This window comes from Alternaria novae-zelandiae (genome assembly GCF_023758075.1).
Source record: "Alternaria novae-zelandiae strain BMP 2774 chromosome Unknown scaffold_3, whole genome shotgun sequence".
NCBI classification, from domain to species: domain Eukaryota; kingdom Fungi; phylum Ascomycota; class Dothideomycetes; order Pleosporales; family Pleosporaceae; genus Alternaria; species Alternaria novae-zelandiae.
Window position 1 is genome coordinate 799,924 of NW_026056963.1, and position 13,332 is coordinate 813,255.

Consider the following 13,332-nt stretch of genomic DNA (forward strand, 5'->3'; position numbering starts at 1 on the left):
ATGTTGGCGGTTGTTGTCGCGCACTATCAGAATGACTGAAGTATCGTGGGTTGAGGTGTCAGTGTGAACGGTGTCGCACTGCGAGCTAAGCGCAAGCAAGCTGGGGGGAGTGGCAAGAAACAGGTGTGATCAAAGAATCGTCAAGATGGAATAATCTTCAGTCGCCAGTGCGTAAACAAGAAGTCGCAGCGGCGGCGGGGGAGCGCGCTTTTATGCACTCCAGGCAACGAGGCTTTAGTGCGATTAGGTCAGCGACGAGTGTTGTTTTGGACAATCTTTTGCGGTCGTGGGTGTGGGGGACCATAAGCGGGGTGGCGGAATGTTTGTTTCATTGAGTTGTTGTGGTAGCCTTCGGGTGTTTGGTGGTTGGGAGGTTTGTGTGGTGGAGTGAAAGGGGAAGTTGCGATGGGTGGATGGAAGGAACTGTGGGGACGCGGGAACATCAGCGACGCGAAATCGCGAGAGGAACACCAGAAGCGTGTCTCGGACGTGTTTACGGATAGCACATAGATATAGTGGCCTGGGTTACCGTTAGTATGCTGTTCAGATGCATGGTCCTTACCTGTATTGATCCTCACCCAAACAACGCGGACTGCACACATCGAACGACGAAACCATTCTGACGAACTATATCATTTCCACTACATCAACCTGAGTTCTGTAGTCTCTGTGCTATGCTACCCGCTATCCTCTTCTTCTTCTTCTGGTACTGAATCGCGACTGCCGTTGACATCAAACTCCACCTCAGGGTATTTCCCACCAACCGTAACAAAAATACATTAGATCCAGTCCATCGGTCATGACAAAGCGTCCACAGGACGGGTATATAAAGAGAACACACTGTATGAAGGAGTAGTAAACCAAGGAAAAAGAGATACGCCCTGCGCTGTGCCGTCCAAGGGCACACGCCCGCCCTTTTAATATCGTACATTGGATTGCGACAAGATGGAAATGTAAGGAGAAAGAGGGATGATGTGTGGCGTGATGGCAAAAAGACAAAAAAGGGTATCGCTATGCAGGTGAAAAGCAAAATCTTGGATCTAAGTGTAGATGCTCAAGCTCAGGATGAGGTACTCTGTGGTCCGCGTATCGTGGTGCCGTTCTGGAACTCGATTGTGAAGTTGACGAGATCTAGTTCAAAGGGGCCGACGTCGATGCTGCCGCTGTTGGAGTTCCCGTTGCGGTCGTCTGTGAGTAGGGATTGTATGGACTCCTGCGCGCTCGCGGCCACGTCTAGGTCTTTGCTTTCCTGAAGCGCCAGGAGCACCGCTACACGGGCAAAGTCGAGAGCATTGATGTTGCTCGAGATGGGCTGTGTTACGAGCTCCTCCGTCTGGGCTTTGGCTTGTTCATTGGGAGCCTCGGCTTCGTCGACCTGGCCGACCGTTTGGCGCTTGGCTAGATGACCAGGGACCTGCGCAGGATGAGGATGATGGAGTACTGGGAGCGTACGCGACGGGTGAAGTGCGGTCCTTGAGTCCATCGAATGAAGACGCTGAGGGATTGAACGAGAAGCAAGGCCATTGAAGGTAATCAGGGCGTTCTCGGCTGCGCAACTGAGCGAGAGCTGAGAGAACAACGACAAGACACGGGTGGCATCCAAAGGAACGTTGAACTTGGGGGCGGTCACCTCGATCAGGCGAGGAATACCAGAGCCCATCGTGGCGTTGTTGGCAGTGCCCTCGATGCTGGTTGTGGTGCAACCAGTAGCATCGTCATTCGTACATGTCTTTCCTGTGAAGCCGTTGATGCATACACAATTGCACGATCGGTCGCCGTTGAGTATGGCGACACCGCCGTTCTGGCAGGTGATGATACCGCTACATTGGTCGTTCCCTTGACCCGGCCCAGACGTGGGAAGTGGTGCAGCAGGTGCGTTGGGATTGTTCATGTTGTTGTTACCCCCGTTGTCGCCTCCGTTGTTACTTCCTTGAGTCTCTTGAGCGGCAGAGGTATTGGCGCCCTTGTTCTGGTTTGGTAGGACGACTAGGAACACGGGAATGACGACCGCGGCAGCGATGACGAAAAGCAAGACTATGAGGAGCGTGATGAATGTCCACAAGGGCATACCACAGCACCTTCGACGCGGCTTCTGCTTTTCGTTGCTAAATCCAGAGTCGGTGACACCGTTACGTCCGTTACCACCTGACGGCCACTTCGTCATGCTGCCGTTGCGGAAGTTCGGGGTACCCCGGCCAGAGCGGTTGGGAGTTTCTTGACCTGGTGGTGGGAAAGCGGCGAGCATCTCAGACAATCCAGACTGACGAACTTGGTTCCTGTCGGGAGCACCAGTTTCCCAAAAGTCCAACCCAAGTCGACTTGCTGTGCGTCCGCGATCAAGGTTCGCTGCCAGTCGCGTGGCTCTTCGAATGAGATCTGGCAGACTCGTCAAGCTGCCGCGCGCTTCAGCGTCCCGGACCGCGTCCATGTCGAGCCTCGCGGGCCGTCGCATACCAGCGCGCTCGGACATTCCGGGGTGTCGCAATTCCTGTTGGAGTGGTGATGCAGTCCCAACGTTTCCGGCCTTGCTCTTGAAGTCCTCTATCGTGTCCATGGAATCCATGGAGACGGACCTGCTGAGAGGATGTCTTGAAATACCCGACGGACTGCCATCCCTCGCTGCGAGTGTTGCGGCTCCGATGCCCATGGCCCCCGCGCCAAGCCTAGAGCCATCAGGCTTCTTCCCTTCAGGTCCGCCCTTCTTGTTTCCGAAGCTGTCCACTGACTTGATAGTCATCAGCGATGGCTTAGTCCTCCTGCCCAAGCTCGCCTGTCGCAGAAGAGCTGGTGATTGTTGTACGAGGCCGCTTCGGTCGTCGGAGTCGGTCGGGGTCGGTGAGATGGTATCGCGACTGTTTATGGTTTCGCCGTCATCCGAGTAGAGATCGTCATCGGGGTAGAAGTCATCCTTGTTAGTCGGGAATACGTTGCTAGAAGCAAAGGATCCGCGTTGTGACTGTATCCTTGAAGAGTTGTTCTCCGACTCCTCGACGATGGGTGACACATACGACATCTGCGTGTAGTACGACGAAGGCCCTCTCCGCGAAGAGGGCGGTGGACCGAGACTTGGAAAGCGTCGCGCTTGTTGGATACTTGGCATAGGCGGTTGGGGTACAGGAAAGTCGGGTATGGAGCCTATCGAGGAGTCCGAGGCTATCGACGAGGTAGTGATTGGGCGCGAAGATCGAAATGAGTTAGGTGAGAAGGTGTCGGCATTCGGATGTAGATATATTGATGTTGGGGAGGTCGGCGAGGGAAGATCGGGCGAGAGCTGCTGTATAGGAAACTCGTCGGATACAGGGCGTGCAAACTGAGGCGGTGGTCTCAGTCTTTCTGGAGAGCGAGGTGGTAAGACAGGTGTCGGATCGGCTTTGTCCCTGGTATTGTTTGGCAGTGGCCATTGTGGTGACGGCGATCCCGAATCAATGTCACCTCTGCTTCCCGAAGGCGCCGGTTGCTGTGACTGTTCTACCCGTTCCTGAGAGTTCTGCATGACGAGCTGGTTTGGTCGCCGGGGAAGGCCAATGATCTTCGACGTGTCTGGGAGTTGGGTCCTCTTTTGCGCAGCCTGCATCCGCTCTCTCGCCGCCCGTACCGAGCCCTTCTTTGCGTCTCCATCGCTGCTTGCGCCTGTTGCACCGTATGCTGCGGCGCCCAGTCTTGGATCGTAACTCATGAATTAGATGTCGGAATGTTGACGGTAAATGTGCCACTCGACACAAGTCTGGCTGTAAAAGGTTGTTGTGCGACGCGAGGTTCACACCCTCGGTGCGCGTGACTGGTAGAGTCGTCGAGTCTGCTCCAGGCAACGTGTGGGTTGTAAGAGTGTTGAATGTGGGTACTGTTGTGCGACTGTTGACGCATACGCACTTCTTGCAAGACAGCTGATGGCCAATGCGGACATGTATGACACGCAGGCCCCGGGGTACTCGAGCTCCCGAATGCTGGTCCAGGTACTTTCTCCAAATTACAGGCAAATAGGTGAGAGAAGGGTAGACTCCAGGAACCGACGCGGTGATTTGATACGTGTCGGTACACGCGGAAAGCAGCGATTCCTTGCGTGAGCGACAGCCAGTTGCCTGAGGTTTCAGAGATTCAGGAACCAGGAGGTGACTGATACACCGTATCAGATATTGACTAACCTACTCTCACAGATCAGAACGAGTCCTTTGCATGATCGGTGGTGCTCAATAGGGACTCAATAAGGACAGCAAGGGCTCTGCGGACGGAGAGTACACCGTGATGCAGAGTATAACCGAGCCACTATAGCCCAAGAGGATATGCAGCCCAGCAATAACATGCCAAATACGACAAGAGCGGACGCAGAGGCGAGGAAGAAGGGAAGGTGTAACGTTCTCTGTTGCAGCACCGTGGCGCTGATCCCAATGGGGTTTCATAGAAAATCCATGTACTTACAGTAAGAGGTTCGCAGCCAAGTCAGACGAGCGTTGTCGGAAGAACGGCTATCGATAGCACGCGATGAACGAAGGCGGTTGAATAGAGTGACAGGCCGTTGAGCCAAGTATAAGGAATATGTACAAAGGGTAAATGCGGGGACTAAGCTACGCGGAGGTGTCGAAAGTAGTAAAAAGAAAGTATAATAGTTAGGATGCGACAGAATGGTGGTGGCGCAAGAGCTTCGAGCTCGCGAATGGCTTCAGGCCGAGATGGAATGGAAAGAGTGAGGATAGGCAAAAGGCACGAGAGACAGCGACGACATGTCACGCAAATACAGAAACTTTGGAGTGGCAGGCAGGGCAGATTGTGGAACACGCAAGGTTGGCATGGTTCAGAGTTAGAAGCACGGACTAGAAGGTGTAGTGCAGGAAGCGAAGACGCCACGACATGCGCGGGCGACTCAGGGGCCTCGTACTGGTCACCGTCTATCGAAACCAGCATGGTGCGACAGTCGCGGGCAACGCACACGCTCCCGCCTCAGCACGAGGTGAGGAGAGCCCCAAAGATGCGCCCAACGTGCGCTGGTGCGAGAGCGTGCGCCGTTTCGAAAACGTCCGCTGCATTCACTGTGATGAGGGTAAGGTTTTCTCGAGGCGCGCCTGAGGAGCTATTCGTGGTTATTCGTGGTTATTCGTGGTTGTCAGCACTTGGGGCGATCCGGTAATGTTGTAGGATGCTTCAGATGCTTGCGGCCATGGTGTGTTTTACATAGCATCACCTTGCGTAGACGAGGCGGGCCCGCGACTCGGTCTCGAGTGTCGTTCCGGCCAAGACAGCCCAGTTTAGCACTCGCGTGCTGTTCCTGCATGCATGACGCTTTTTTGGGGCCAGGCAATACGCCTACTGCGACGCTCACAAAGGGTGCCTGCAGGAGTGCGAACCATTCTGCCTGAGGGCGCCGTTGACGGTGTGCGCAACAACGTTCCAGCGCTGTCACTAGGGATCCTAGTGATCGGGGAAAGGGCCGAGCCAGCGAGATTGGACGCAGGGTCGCGATCGAAGTTGATTTTGCGAGGCTCAGCGAATGGCTGTGGAAGACGGGATTGATATTAGATGCCGAACCACGGTGACCGTGATGGCGGGATCGAAGGTGGACAGCTTGGAGTAATCAATTCGAGGCGTCCCATAGATAGCGATCGACAAGCGAGATCCAGCGGCCTTGGTGCGTCGATTACACCGTCCCGCGTCTCGTCCTACCGCGCCAAAACCTTGACGTGATGTCTCTGAAATATCCCAAGGCTGACACTATCTCGCGCAATCACCGGTAGAGTTTGCGCAGAACCTTGGACGTGGCCGTTGGGCAGGCACCGGCTCCTTCTGCCACGTGATGTCAGCGTGGCGGAAATTATGGGCAAAAAAAGAAACATCCGACAACGCCTCTATCGACTCGACCCGAGCAAGTGCTCTGTGCATACGGAAGCTGCGGTCGTCGCTACCAGATCAGCGAAGATCCCCACCTGGGCATCCCCGTGTACCGCACACGTCATATATGGATCTTATACCACCAGACTCATGGCCACACTATTGAATCTACTGAATCCTGCGGAAAAATGTTTACACTCCACATGTGCGACTTGTTAGAGAGAAAAGTCTATCTGCAATCTTGGTATGCGCCTGTGCTACCAAAACATGGCGGGGAAGTAACTGCTCGGACTCAATTGACAGGCACGACGGATAGCTGCAGTATGTAGGAGCGTTGGTGCAACTGCTGCAGCCTCCCTATTGACCTCCCAGCCACAAAGTCATGTACGACAACTGAACCCGTCCTCGAGTCATCGCTCGTGCAACGTCGAGTACCCACGCGAACAGCCAAGCTCAGCATGTCCGAGATGACTCGGATGGCTACGGATGACGATGGAGAAATCGCGCAGCCGATCGATATGGCCTCTCAGCAAGTTCGTGGAGGGTACAGCACTGAATTGCTCCTACAAGTTACTTAACTCCATTTTAGGGCATCGCCATTGGATGCAGTCGCACATTCCGCAAACCTGTGACACCCGACCAGAGCTCTGGGCATTTACTGTCGCAAACTGAGGCTTCTCCAGATGGAGGTGTAGCCCTCGGGCCATCACATGGCGCATATAGCCAGCTGTCCACGGACATCTTCACTGACCACGGCCCTGCTCAGACAGCGACAACATCTACGCTCTCGAGACCATTTGCAGTTCCACCCTCGCCTTCTCGACTAGCCAATATTCGGGTCCGGCGTGCGAACAATGGCTCAACACTGGTACAGTCACCAGCCCGCGCTGGACATGCCGCGCGGATGAGGCAGATCTTCGAAGATGCCGGCCGTGATCATCAGCCCCCTCAGTCTGAGCAAGGCGTGTCATATCCCCAGCTACCAAACATCTCCAGAAAGGCCTCGCCACCAGTGGAGCATGGTAGGAATGAGCAACATGCCACTCTCGCAATCTCTCCGGTACAACGTCCAGAGTCCCCGTGCATGTCGAGAACGTCGTGCAGGATGGTATCACACGCGACGCAGGCGAACAGTCCTCGCATATCCGAGCAGAGTTCAGAGGCATGGTCGGACGACTCTGGATATTTCATCGCAGGCTCTCGAAACCGCACTGCCAGTCTTACTGGTCCGCCTAGGGATCGTATCAACGACTGGCTTGCAAGCACATCTCTACACGAACAGGAGACATGCGGTATAGAAGATGTACTCGACTACCAGTCTACTAGCCATTTACCGCGCTCTTCGTCTGGGAAGGATGTCTTCAGCAAGGATAACACCCAGTCACCCCATCATATTAGCACAACCACAATCCCAGACCCGTTTCTCGAACCCGACTCTACCCTGCGCATCTCTCCCCTCTTCAAAGCTCTCCCTCCACGGCGCCCTCGCAATCAGCCACACACTCCAACCCAGACACAAACGCCTTCTCCAACGACTGTCACCATCCGCCCTCACCAGCCCGCAGTAAACCGCCCGATCCTCGAAGAGGGCGGTATTCGACTTAGCCCTCTTAGCCCCAACGTCTGTATCGAGCGCGGTCCGTCTCGTTACCATTCTACGCGTACGTCGCCGATTAAAGAACGACGAGCGTTGCGGTATACTATGAACGGGAATGAGAATGAAAACGAAAATGGCGGTGTCGGACTACAAAAGGGGAAAGGCAAGGAGGTGGCTGATGCAGAGGTACAAGATAGTCCGCTTGCGCCGTGCAAGATCGGTGTCGGAACGAGATTCCAGCATGAAAGGCATGGGGTGAGGGGAGTGGGTAGGTTCGGTCGGTGTTTGGGGACGTGAAGGGTCGCTGGTAGGACGATTCAATCAGTTGAAAAGAATTGAATAGAAGAGTCAGAAGGGGGCTGATTATTGGGTATCACTGCTATATCTCAACATGGAGTACCCATCAACACAGCAGAAGACTTGGATAGATCGATAGTATAGAGTGGAGCATATGACATTGCATTCGTACAGGCAACTCGTGCGCAATGAACGTGATATATACTTGTATATTCATTGTCCCTCCTCCGTCTTCTCCTCATCCACTTCATCCTTAATAATCCTGCAGATTTGAATCTTACTCTTTCCCGCCCTCAGCACCAGCGCCTCCCAATCCACGAGATAGTGATACGGATTGAACTCCTTGCCCGGTTCGATAGTCGCCCACTTCAACGCGGTCGGGTTGTCAGGCGGACCAGAGTTGGGTACGATGACGTACGCGCCCTTCTTCGCGATCAAGCGGCTCGCTTCGGATTTCGAACTCGCGAGACCGGCGGCGTGAAGGACGTGCGGAAAGGATCCGGCTTGGAGCATGGAGAGGGGGAGTGTAACGACATCTGACTTGTCGTGCTGAGGTCGTTCGGGTAGAGTGGTAGTTGTTGGCTGTGCGGTGGAGGAGGCAGCGTAGGCTTTCTTGTATTCGAACAGCTCTTTTTCCTCCTTCATGTGTTCCTTTGGCTCGTTGGTGTCGCCCTCGTCCCTGGCAATCGCGTTCCTCAGCGAGAATAGCGAGAAAGTATGGGCTCCCTGGCCGAACGCGTCCTTGTGTGCGGCTTCGGCTTTCTTCGCGTCTGCGGCACCGTGTGCTAGCTCGACGATTTCGCGGGCGAGTATGTGTTGGGCGTTGCGCTTGGATGGGTCTTGGTTTTGGCGGTTCATTAGGAGGCCGATCTCGTCAAGGGGGAGGAAGGTGAAGAGCTTGAGGTAGCGTTCGACGTCGGCGTCTGCGGTGCGGAGGAAGTACTGAATAATTTGTCAGTGATAGCATGGTAAAAGATTGCGGAAAGTGTACTTGGTAAAGATCGAACGAGCTCATCATCTGGCGGTCAAGCCAGACTGCATTGCCCGCGCTCTTGCCAAACTTCTCGCCAGACGCTGTTGTAAGCAGTGGTGTGGTGAGACCGTAAGTTGCTACGCTTGGGTCTTCGTCGCCTTCTGCTCCGTTGTCCATGCGATGTATCTTGCGCATATGACTGACGGCGCCCATGCCGGCGATGATATTTCCGTACTGGTCAGATCCGCCTATTTGTAGTTGAACGCCCTGGTTCCGGTACATGCTCCACCAGTCGTAGGCTTGGAAGAGGGGGTAGCTAAACTCGGATATAGCCATACCCTCGCCGCTTTCCATTCGTAGCTTGACCCTGGACGTGTGAGCAGCATTCTGCACTCGAGATATGAAGGACTTACGAGTCGCGACTGAGCATGGCACCCAGGCGCATACCAGACCCCAGATCCCTCATCAGCTCAACTGCACTCAACTGGGACAGCCATCTCCTGTTGTTGAGGATATCCTGCTTTCGGCTGATCCGGGGGGAGTACTGGTACTTGATGCCCAGGCATTTGACATTCGTCCACAGCTTGTCCAGTTGGCGCTGTATGCTCTCCACATTCATAGACTGCACATCTTCGCCTTGCCGAGACCGAGCCGTTGTTCTACCAGAAGGGTCGCCAATCTGGACGGTGCCTCCTCCTAACTAGCCATGATTAACTCGCGTTGTATGCATCGAGTCGCGGGTGGCTCACCAAGCTGACGGTGTAGTAGCCATGGAGGTACATCCAGTACAGCGCCATAAGCGGAAGGAGGTGGCCGACATGTAGGGAGGGGGCTGTAGGGTCTACGCCGACATATGCGCCGATGCGTTTCTCGGTGAGCAGCCAGTCGAGCGTCTGGCGTCCACTATAACAATTAGCGACCATTGGGGAAGGCTGTTCGCGACATGCTCACCCAGCGACATCCTTGACAAATCCACGCTCTTCAAGTACACTCAACATGCTCTGGTGCATCCCCGCCCGCACTTGTCCCGCGTGTTCCTCCCATTGCGCCTGGCGTATTACTGGGTCGGGCTCCTCGTCGGCCCATCTCGCTGCCGGTCGCTCACCACGGGCAAGCACATGCTGATGTCGTATGCATTGCCGACATACAAATGGTCGGGGCCGTGGTAGACGTCGTAAGGCTGACATGGCTGCCCATTGAGCGGCATCAAAACTTGGGCCCATGCCAAAATGTTCCTAAATGCCAAGATGGGAATTCAATGACCCCGATTGGCTGGAGCTCTAGTGCACCTCGCAGCTACCCCGACCTCCGCACACGTCACCTGCACCTCCTCGGCCTCTTAGTGCCTGCATATGCATCATTGTGCTGCTGAATACCTTAGTTGTTGGTCAATGCAAACTCAATACTCTCCTCATCATCCGTCCCGTCCATCGTGTCTTTCTGTGTGCTTTCTATCATTATCCTACTTGACTACATAGCTTATCCTGACTTTCTGCATTCGATACCATGTACGCCGCACTCAGCTGCCATCCTCCGCTGGGCCAGACGACTACCATTCCATCCGATCGAGAATCTGTGTGTTCAATCTGTCTCCCGACTTGAGTCTCATCTAATCACACACTCAGGTAAGGATTACTGTAGTCATTGAGAGCTCAGCCGGGCCGGAGAAGGCGTGGGAGGTCGCTTTGTGGCACAACTTTGATACTCTTGATCAATGGACAAGCACTAGCTTAAAGCCAAATGATGGGGCATGCGTGGTGAGCAAACGATCGTGCCACCTAAGCTCGTCAGAAGCTAATCGCAAATAGACGGTAGTCAAGCCCAATCACTCAAATGTCCAACGTCAGTACTATACAATTGACTTAGCCGGACGACCCAAGCACGGGTCTTCCCTATCGTACACCATCACTTTCAGAGCTTCAGAAGTAAGTAACATTCGCTCTACAATGGGCTGGCTGGATTGGCCATGTAAAGCGATCAATCGCAAGTTGTCGCTAACATACCCAGAACGAACCGTGGAAGTGGGCCAACGAACAATTCTCAACCTCAGACGGTCGCCTCATCTACCAGTCACCAGATGCGTTGAAAGAAGATTTGACTTACTATGTCGAGGGCCTACCACCATTCCTCAATATATCCAAAGAACAAAGCGATACGCCCAACACCGTTCTGTGGGACCTCACCTACCCCATCAGTACAGCGTCAGGTAAGCAGCCCGGTCTGTCAGGCGAAAAGCTCGGTAAACCGACGAATCTCTCCCGCTGGTTCGCCGAAGTACGACTATGGGCTCCATGGCTCGCCCCGAGACAGGGCAAGGACCGATTCCAACCTGATAAGGATGCCATGTTGGCCGCATTCGAGCGTCACGATGGCACCCATCTGGCACTGCTTGCTGTAAGTGGATTAAGTGAGGTATTGACAACCCTCAACCACGACGGCGAAGGCAGAGTCGTCATGAACGCCAGGAACGATAGCGAAAAAGATGGCACTGTGCGTATCGTTGCTGCAGTGGGCATGAAGCTAGACGACGCAGTAGCAGCTTCGATGTACTATGCTCGCAAACTCGTAATGGCATACCAAGTATCGGCAGGACTGGTCAGCGAAGAAGAGAAGGCCTTGATTGACGACTTCAAACCCCAGTGGCTGGAGAACTGGTATGACGGCTTGACGTACTGCACCTGGAACGGCCTAGGCCAGAAGCTCAATGAAGACAAAATCTTCGAGGCACTGGAGTCACTACGCAAGAACGAAATCAATATCAGCAACTTGATCATCGACGACAACTGGCAGTCGCTCAACACCGAAGGCGGCGATCAGTTCGACAACGCCATGACAGAGTTCGAAGCAACCAAAAAGGGATTTCCTCGTGGCCTCAAAGCCACAGTCAGCGACATACGAGAAAAGTACAGCCACATCCGCCACATCGCTGTATGGCATGCCATATTTGGCTACTGGGGTGGCATTGCACCTGAAGGCCGCATAGCAAAAGACTACAAAACTAGTCTTGTCCAACTCAAAGACGGCGTATCCGGCGGCAAGATCACCGTCGTAGCCGAAGAAGACGTCTCGCGCTTCTACAAAGACTTCTACGAGTTCCTCTCTTCCTGTGGCATCGACTCCGTAAAAACCGACGCCCAATTCTTCCTCGACGAGCTCCACGACTCGGACGACCGCCGCAAGCTAATCAAATCCTACCAAGACGCCTGGTCCATCGCACAGCTACGTTCCTTCTCCGCGCGCGCTATATCCTGCATGTCGCAAGCCCCGCCCCTAATCTTCCACTCGCAACTCCCGTCCAACAAGCCACGCATGCTACTGCGTAACTCGGATGACTTCTTCCCTGAGGTACCGGCCAGCCACCCCTGGCACATCTTCTGCAACGCGCACAACTCCATCATAACGCAATACCTCAACATACTCCCCGACTGGGACATGTTCCAAACGAGCCATGACTACGCGGCTTTCCACGCCGCCGCGCGCTGCGTCTCCGGCGGCCCCATCTACATCACCGACGTCCCCGGGCAGCACGACATCGACCTCATCAACCAGATGACAGGTAAGACACCGCGGGGCGACACCGTTATCCTACGTCCCCACACCGTAGGCAAAACAACACAAGCCTACAACGCATACGATGACACCGTCCTCCTCAAAGTAACCACCTACGTCGGCATGGCCCACACCGGCGTCTCCATCCTCGGCGTCTTCAACTGCACCCCCAAACCCATCTCCGAACTCATCGCCCTCGACGCCTTCCCCGGCGCAGAAAAAGGAACCTACATCATCCGCTCGCACACAGACGGCCAAGTCACGGCTCCAACGAGCGTAGCAACTAACGATGCGTTTGTGCATATCGAACTTCCGGTTCGTGGCTGGGAGATCTTATCTGCGTTCCCGTTGATGGAATTTGAACTGCAGAGGGGGGAGGGCAGTGAGGCAGCCGGACCGCGCAAAGTTTGTGTCGCGAACTTGGGGATTGTGGGTAAGATGACGGGGGCGGCGGCGATTGTTAGTGCGGATGCGTATGTGGATCGCAGTTCGGGGCGGCTGAGGGTTTGGACGAGTTGTAAGGTTTTGGGGAGGTTTGGTATGTTCTTTTCTCTTTCGTATCCTCCGTGTTGCTTCCCTTGGTGCTGCTGTGTTTGGATATTCACTAACACGTCACAGCACTATATGTCTCAGACCTGCCAAAGCGCTCCATCGAAAACGACTTTTTCGCCGTGTTGTTCGGCCGCCCGGTGCCAGCACATTGCGTCAGTGCCAGCAAGGAATGCGAGAACGTGCTTGAGATTGATACGGTGCGGGCGTGGAAGGAGACTGATTCGAAGGCTGGATGGAGTAATGAGGTTGTTGTGGAGGTCGTCATACGATAAGCATAGACTTTAAAAAGAATGAGGAGGGGAAAGAGTCAAAGGCAAAAAACCATCGCATCCAAAGTCGTCATGTAGAAAAGACAAGTCTTTCACTTCCAGGTATCTTATATGCATGCAAAACCCACCACTAACGCCCCCACCACCAAACTATTGTGCTCAGAGAGCAAAGGAACAAGAGCTGTACACTTTTATCAATCCCGCCCGTTGCCCTAATCGGAAACAATGCGTCATTCGTACAGCTGGCATTTCAAGGCAAAACATGGCGGTCGTAC

The 13,332-nt window shown here is 54.3% G+C and overlaps 3 protein-coding genes across 3 annotated transcripts; 1 reads left to right on the top strand and 2 right to left on the bottom strand.

The window, feature by feature from the left end:
* Positions 1–1,060: 1,060 nt before the first annotated feature.
* Positions 1,061–3,676, bottom strand: J4E88_002243 (uncharacterized protein; the record flags this gene model as incomplete). The annotated part of the gene is made up of 1 exon (XM_049395908.1): positions 1,061–3,676. One exon carries the CDS (start codon positions 3,674–3,676, stop codon positions 1,061–1,063), a length of 2,616 nt encoding a protein of 871 aa, XP_049258312.1.
* Positions 3,677–7,927: 4,251 nt separating this feature from the next.
* On the bottom strand, positions 7,928–9,874 carry J4E88_002244 (uncharacterized protein; the record flags this gene model as incomplete). Its single annotated transcript, XM_049395909.1, has 5 exons — positions 7,928–8,656; positions 8,706–9,054; positions 9,101–9,387; positions 9,437–9,590; positions 9,639–9,874. 5 exons carry the CDS (start codon positions 9,872–9,874, stop codon positions 7,928–7,930), a joined length of 1,755 nt encoding a protein of 584 aa, XP_049258313.1.
* Positions 9,875–10,193: 319 nt separating this feature from the next.
* Positions 10,194–13,060, top strand: J4E88_002245 (uncharacterized protein; the record flags this gene model as incomplete). The annotated part of the gene is made up of 5 exons (XM_049395910.1): positions 10,194–10,262; positions 10,313–10,444; positions 10,496–10,612; positions 10,695–12,774; positions 12,855–13,060. 5 exons carry the CDS (start codon positions 10,194–10,196, stop codon positions 13,058–13,060), a joined length of 2,604 nt encoding a protein of 867 aa, XP_049258314.1.
* Positions 13,061–13,332: the final 272 nt, after the last annotated feature.